This window comes from Anarrhichthys ocellatus, unplaced genomic scaffold (genome assembly GCF_004355925.1).
Source record: "Anarrhichthys ocellatus isolate YVR2014 unplaced genomic scaffold, GSC_Weel_1.0 scaffold13, whole genome shotgun sequence".
NCBI lineage: Eukaryota > Metazoa > Chordata > Actinopteri > Perciformes > Anarhichadidae > Anarrhichthys > Anarrhichthys ocellatus.
This window is the reverse complement of record NW_022280043.1, coordinates 4,986,525-4,993,868: the sequence shown is the minus strand read 5'-3', so window position 1 is coordinate 4,993,868 and position 7,344 is coordinate 4,986,525. Positions and strand designations below refer to the sequence as shown.

Sequence of the window (7,344 nt, the reverse complement as noted above, 5' to 3'; positions counted from 1 at the left end):
TCTCTCTCTCTCTCTCTCTCTCTCTCTCTCTCTCTCTCTCTCTCTCTTATATCATGCACATGCAACCCCAATAATAAAACGCCTTGAAACAATATTCATACTGCAAACACAAGCCTGCTCTAAAATGTGTCTGGGAGTAAACCGAGGAGAACGGTGGAGGACGCCATTACGCACAGTCCTAGGTCCGAAATGCCAATATTATTATGGTGCGTGTGCGCCCTGACAGCTCTCGGACCTGGGACAACGCAGTCGATAACGCGTCGGTGAGAGTAGAGAAACGTGTATATTTACAGACAGTCGCGGTGTGGAACGGATCCTTCCCGTTGCACCGGAGCTTCCTCGGACCTACAGCCAGCCATTTTAGAGTCGAGGGTCCGAGACACCGAGAGCGCAACCCGGCAGCCTCAGGACAAACTTTCCCGGCGCGCTGTCATTTATTGCAGCTCTGCTGTCAGAGCCGGCGGAGGACGCGCCGGACGCTCTTCCGATACGTTTAAAACTGTATTTTAAACTCTACTCCACCCCGTACACTCGCTGCATAGGGACTGGCTTACCCGTGCTGTGGATATTTCCGGAGGACCAAATATGACTGTGCAGTGTAAAAGGGTGATGCTGCGAATGCCGAGGGAGGGAGGGGTCAAGGGGAGTTGCTATGGTGTCGCAGCCTACCGGGTCCGACCAGTAGCCATGTTCAGCCTATGAGTACGGTTGAACCTGCAGCCTGCGGAGGAAGGCTCTCTGCGCGCCTGAGAGTCAGAGACGCGGGAGGCAGCGCCAGAGAAACGTAGAGAGGAAGCAGGACTTGAACTCACACTGTAGGACTTTGTGTGTCATGTAGACTTAAAGTAAGACAGGGACCAAACCAATTTGATATTACTTTATTTCACATCATTAAAAACTTACAAGCCTCAACAGAGGAAAAGAAAGATCACACAGTGAAATATCACAGAGTCAAGCCGTTATGGGTTAAGCTACGTGAACAAGCATAAGTGATATAGCATGTATTCATGCATTATACATACATCCTCACATGGATGTATTGGCTCAAGCTGGACGAGGATCAAGGTAATTCTTGAGGGGTTTGCAGATTATAATTTGTTTGATAGTATGCAGGAGAGAGGGACAAGGGCCACAAGCAACAAGGAGCCACAAATATGTCAGCGTCTAACGGACCACAATCACAGTATGGGTAGTTTAAGCAAAGCTGCGGGGATTGTGCGATGCTGAGTGTCAGGAGGCGTTTCATATAGTGACACAGTGTCATGAGTGGGTCAAGGTCTTCACTCCACATCATTAGGCTCACACGCTTCAATCTCCGAGACCAGCCGGTGAGGGAACAGTTTAAACTGCAACCACGTGGGCTCTGAAGAACAAAGACAAGGTGCAGGTTGCAAAATGGTCAATAATGTGAGTCAATGTTATTCTGACTGACATGCTGAAACAGATACAGAGTAAGAAGGCCTGTGTGGGAGGTCCAAGGTTTACCAAGGTAGCAGGCTGGTGGCTGCAGCTTTCCATCAAAGCAGGTCTGGGTTGCGGTGAAGCGGCACTGCTTGCGAGGGTGTCTGCAGTAGAACGTCACATTTTCCCCGTGAGGAACCACGGCATCTGTAACGTCAAACGACCAGCGCTTCACTCCGCCAATCACCACGCGGCTTCGCTCAGCAGGGATGAGACAGCGAGCTGTGAGAAAGATCAACGAGGTACGAAAGTATGATAAACACCAAATACAAAATGCTGTGTTGATTCTTGCTTGTATGTGGACTCTTGTTAGTATCAAGGACAATGTAAATGTGTACAATGCAAATTGTAATGGCATGTGCAAGAAGCTTTTTTTATTGGCTTGAATACATCCTTATTTAAAACCTATTTAAGCTTGTCACAAGCATACTAAAACAATAAAACATCCCTCACCTCTGCAGTATGGCGGTGATGCACTCCAGCTTCCGTTCGACAGGCAGGTGACCTTCTGGGGTCCATCCAGCAGGAAGTTCTTTTTACAGAGGTAGTGAACGTCAAAGCCAACTTCGTATTCAGTCTTCTGGACAGCCACCACGTAGCCCTGCTCCACCTCTCGAGGAGGCTGGCAGTACACTTCTAAGAGAGGAGCAGATCATCCGTCTGTTTATTCAGGGGATCCACTAATCTTAAAAACTTTTAATAGAGAGCTCCTTATTTACCGGTTTTAAAGTTAACAGTGCTTTATACGAGATTGGGAGCTAACAAGCGCTAACAGTGCAAAATACGGCAAAAGTTCTGGCAGAGCTAACAGTGTTAGCGGAGGGCGAACCGGAGGTTGGGTGCTACACTTCTGCGATGATGCCGTCGTTCAGGACGGCGTTAACAGCTAAAAGCACATGTGACCAACCCGGCTTTGTCAACAAAGCAAAGAGAAGCTCGGTTAAGATTACTCCACTACATCTTTACATAGTAAATAGTTGTTTCCAGCTATATTACCGGTCTGAAACCTGTATGATGCACCTTTAAACCGGAATATTTGAAACTGCAACAATGTCCTTTTTTCTGCTCTTATCTTCCTTGTCAACAGAAGGCCATGCAATGCCAGGTTTGACCACAAGATGGCAGAAAAGAACCATGAAATGGAGCAGTAGGTATTGAAAGGTGAATACTTGATGGGTTTTGTGTGTTTGTGTCTGTCTCCTTCTTTAATTCACTCTTCTTCTTCTTCTTTTGCATGAACACGTGAACGTAATGCACACAACAAATGAACGAACATCCCTACCAAGTGAACAGCCTCTCAGTGCATTCACTCACACATCAACCACCGTTCTCTCCCGCTAACCTTGAAAGATGCACACACATACCTGCTCACACACACATGGCCAGTGCAAGATACAATGCGCTTACTTTTACAGATGGGGTGAGGATACTGCCAGGTCTGGTTATCCTGGCAGAAATTTTCACTGCTCCCCACTATATCGGCCCTGTAGGAGAAAGGGAAGAGAGTGATGGAGACAGATGGCAGCGTGTAATGTACAGCATTGACAGCTAAGGACAAAAAGTGATGAAAAAAAAAAAAAGGTGTAAATGTTGTTTATTTTACACTCTGTCTCTCTCTCTTTCAGAGTGTCTGAATTTTGTGTGCACAGTTCTGGCTGACACATCCACTCGGGCTCATCTTATCCTGTGGATGAGTCAGTGTGTAAAAGGAAGTCAATACAAGATAGACTGTAATGACCTAGTTAGCTCAATGGAGAGATCGTCAGCTGGGAGATCAAAATGAATTCCCTGCCATTCATCGCTAATCACTAAACGTTCCCCAACACCTCTCCCACAGCTGTGGAAAGTAGCTAAGTACATTTACTCTCTACTGTACTGTACTTAAATACAGTTTTTTGAGAAGCTTTAGTTGAGTATTTCCATTTTGTGCTACTTTATACCTCTAATACTTTACTTTTACTTCACTACATTTATCTGACAGCTATAGTTATTAGTTACATTCCAGATTAGGACTTTACATAAAAAAAAACATGATACACTTATAAAATACAACATAGTGTTAAAGATTAAACCAGAGGTTTTGAACCGAATTGGCTTGTGACCTCTTACGATAAAGCAGTCTCTAGTTTGGGCTCCTTGACAGGCCCAAAGAAGTAACATGATTCAATATTTCACCAGAACAGAAAAGATTGTATGTAAGTTAAAAAATGAATTGCAGATTTGTGTAATTTGTTTTTTCTTCTTTTCTACAACAATAATCATTTCATGATTCCTCAGATTTATCTTGTGAGCCTTTGAATGGTGCCGAACTATAGGTGTGGATTCACTGGACTAAAGTGTTAAACTGTATATAGTTGAAAGCGCCACCACAACCGGCTACAACAGTAAAATTCTGCATATGCATTAATACCTCAGTATTAACTGACAATGTCAGATCAAATGCTATGTGTCGTTTTTCTACTTTTATTTATTTGTTATTACTTTAGGTACATTTAGCTCATACTAGTAATGCACTTTTACTTCAGTAGGATTTAAAATGAAAGTATTTTTTAATGTTGTGTTGGTACTTTTACTTTAGAAAAGTATCTGAATACTTCATCTATCACAGCTCTCCTGTATTCAAGCCATCCCTCCGCTTCATGCCTCATCTTCACACTCCATCCCCGTCTTCTCACTTCCTCCATTTGTACCTTCCAATCACTTTAGGTTTTCATAGCCTCTGCCCACGCACTCGCTTAACCTCCCATCGTCCCCCATCTCTCACCCAGAAAAGCAGGTGTAGCGGATGGAAGTTCCTGCTGTAGCGTCGCCTTGGATGCTGAAGGTGTTGACGATGTCCTCAAGCAGAGGGCAGGTTTGGGCAGCAGCAGGTTCTTCAGGAGACTGACTCTCTGTTGGTGAAAGAAGAACAGAAGGTTGAAGACTTTATCGGCAGGTCCTTTGCTTCGGTGAAAGTACTGTTAAAAATATCTCAGTGCAAGTACTGGTCCTGCATTGACGAAAAAAATATTTTTATCAGAGAAGTTGCATCTCCCCAAAGCAGTGGAGGAATGTACCTCCGTACATTTACTCAAGTGATGTACTAAAGTACTATCCAAATGAATCAACTCAAATTAATAATCTTAATACTTAATAATATTTTATAGCTGTTGACACTTATGTCTTACTTGTATTGGAGTACTTTCATATTGTAGTATTACTACTTTTACTAAATAAAGGATGTGAGTGCTTCTTGCGCCACTGCCCTGTAGTGACAGTGAGGTGTGTAAAGCTCCTCAGAGAGAACACTCAGCATGCATTTAATGTGAATTTGTGATTCAAAGACGTGAACACAATCGCATGAATGTTACACAAACACAGAAAACACATTAGAATCAGCATGTAACAGACAGGTGGGGATGTGATTGTGCAGGTGACAATGAGGAAGGAAGGCCGCATTTGACTCCATGTCTTGTTCTATTTAAGTTAAAATAACCCTTCTTAGGTAATAAATCAAAGTTCGATGAGCAGGTGAAGCTCACAGCTATATATCTGTGATTGTATAACACCTGGCACTGCTCATTCCTGGAAGTTCGAGTGCCTCACGCTTGTGGAAATATAAATATCAAAAGTGGTGCTTGGAGAGAGGCTGGAGCGACCCGAGTTCCATCAAGCGCGGGGTTTCGGAGATGAACGCGGCTTTGAAAGGAAGAGGCAGCTCTTGCCTGAGGGCTTTCTTAGGTATCTGTAACCGAGAAACGTTAATATAAAAATGTAAAGGGACCTATGGGAGAGGGAGAGTTACGAGTCTTGTTTGGCTGCGGATGAGAGCCTGAAGCTCAGTTCTGTTTTCACATATCGCCCTTCTCCTGCCTCTTCTATTGCTGCCACCTACACAAGCTGCTGCACCAAACTGCTATGAAGCAGGTATATCAAATTCATCTTTTAAAAAAAAGAACACACTACAAAACAGTGAGTTTGAAAGAACCACAATGTTAAATACACAGCAATCCGATTGCGACCAAAGATGTAAAAGGTTGTGTTTTTCTCCCACAAACACACACAAACACAGATGCATGCACGCACCACAAACTAAATAGCCTCGGGCTGCATGCTTGTCCTTGGCTCCCATTGTAGAGAGAGACCTTATCAGAGGCCTCAGATGGAAGAGGATGAGAGGAGAAAGAGATGAGAGGAAAAGAGGACGAGAGAAGAGAGCAGGGAACAGAAAGGCCTGGAGCAGCATGAGCAAGAGAGCTCTCTGACTCTCCTGACTGTGATCTGTCGCCCACGCACACACACACACACACACACAACTCTTACACATGTGCAATCCGCCCCCCCACACATACACATCTAATGTATACAGAAAAAAATCTACCTCTCTACCGCCCTCCCATAAACACACACACACAGACACACACACACTCACAGCAGACGCACATTCACACCCGCTCTGTGCCACTTTGACAGTGATCGGCCGCCCACTGCCTCTCAACAGGCATGAAGGAGCTCGACTCACACTCTAACACACATGCAAAGGACACACACAATACAAGCGCTCTCACACGTTCAAAACCCACCTACCTTCTGCCTGTCTCTCAGCAGGAGGATACACTCTACGAGAAAGAGAGCTGAGACTCGTATCCTTATTTAACATCTTTGAAAAGATACAAAATCAGGAGGGTGAGAAGCGGCTGGGTTGAGGATTCCTAAGAAAGCATATTTACTGTAGCTCCATGGCGTTTGGTTAATGCAGGGCTCAGACCTATAGAGCTTAAATTGTATTGCTTTGATCAAAGATGTCAGGTGAACTGTGTGTGGATGAGATGAGTCGAGATACTAAGAAGTATTGATAGCTATACTTCATGTACTGCTGTGCAGCCCTACAGCACAGCAGTACATGAAGGCAGTAATAAGGCTGCAGAGCAGTAGAACACATTTTGCCTTTTGTGGGCCACTTATTCAGATTATTTTTTAACAGAAATTTGAAAGATTCAACCACATGATTATCTCAGGGCTCAGGGGTACTTTGGTTGTAAATGAACTTTCAAACACTGGAAGTCCTTTGTGTCCTTTGTCAGCAACTCAAGCTTTTGTTTAGATGTGTTGACCTCTCTGTTCCGGCCCCTTTGGCCGACACAAGTGCATCTTTAAATCAAAGCTGGTCACGTGTCAGTTTTAGGTCAATTCAAATATTGCACAAGATCTCTAGCAAACACAAGGTTGGACACGACAAGAGTGAAGCTTATAATGAATTTATAATCCTAGATTTTTTATTGAAACTGTGTTCAAGAAGTTGTGATTCATCTTGATATGAATAATAGGGTTTTTGTATTGTATTACCTTATTCCATATATAGTAACATGTTGAGTAGTTTATTAGTCTACAGTTGAATACATCTTACAGTCTAATTTTGTCAAAGTGTAGACTTGATAATATAACATGGTCCACAGAATGAACAAATATAGTTTCATACATATAGATTATAGATTATAAAATGTAGATTACTGTGCTGTGGTGTACATACAAACACCACACGGGCATCCATGTGATCTTCACACACACACACACAGGCGTGTGTTCAGCTTCCCTCTCCTCTTTAAACTAACAGTTCAATTAACAGTTCATCTGTAAAATCTTCCGACAGCCAATATGAACAGCTAAAGCTCCGGTTGCTATGGTGATGAGGAGAATAGGTCCCAGTTGTGCAATGTCTCAGCCGGCACACACAACCACAGAAGAGTTTCATTCCTGAATATTTCTCTCTCTCTCTGTCTCTCTCTCTCTCTCTCTCGCTCTCTCTCTCTCTCTCTCTCTCTCTCTCTCTCTCTCTCTCTCTCTCTCTCTCTCTCTCTCTCTCTCTCTCTCTCTCTCTCTCTCTCTCTCTCTCTCTCTCTCTCT

The 7,344-nt window shown here is 43.7% G+C and overlaps 2 protein-coding genes across 4 annotated transcripts in view; both read right to left on the bottom strand.

Annotated features, from left to right (window-relative positions):
• LOC116386774 (zinc finger protein 524) overlaps window positions 1-724 on the bottom strand; it is a 7,865-nt gene extending 7,141 nt beyond the window's left edge. For 2 of the 3 annotated variants that reach the window (XM_031853286.1, XM_031853288.1), the window contains exon 1: window positions 292-544. The gene's annotated coding sequence lies outside the window, so the exon portion shown is untranslated. The other variant, XM_031853287.1, reaches the window with a different exon arrangement.
• Window positions 725-862: 138 nt separating this feature from the next.
• ntd5 (ntl-dependent gene 5) overlaps window positions 863-7,344 on the bottom strand; it is an 8,938-nt gene continuing 2,456 nt past the window's right edge. Inside the window, exons 4-8 of the mRNA XM_031853289.1 lie at window positions 4,226-4,352; window positions 2,869-2,945; window positions 1,915-2,097; window positions 1,486-1,683; window positions 863-1,363 (exon numbers count right to left, since the gene is read on the bottom strand). Of these exons, the coding sequence (XP_031709149.1) occupies window positions 1,281-1,363; window positions 1,486-1,683; window positions 1,915-2,097; window positions 2,869-2,945; window positions 4,226-4,352 (668 nt within the window). The 3' untranslated portion in view covers window positions 863-1,280. The remainder of the gene's footprint in view (window positions 1,364-1,485; window positions 1,684-1,914; window positions 2,098-2,868; window positions 2,946-4,225; window positions 4,353-7,344) is intronic.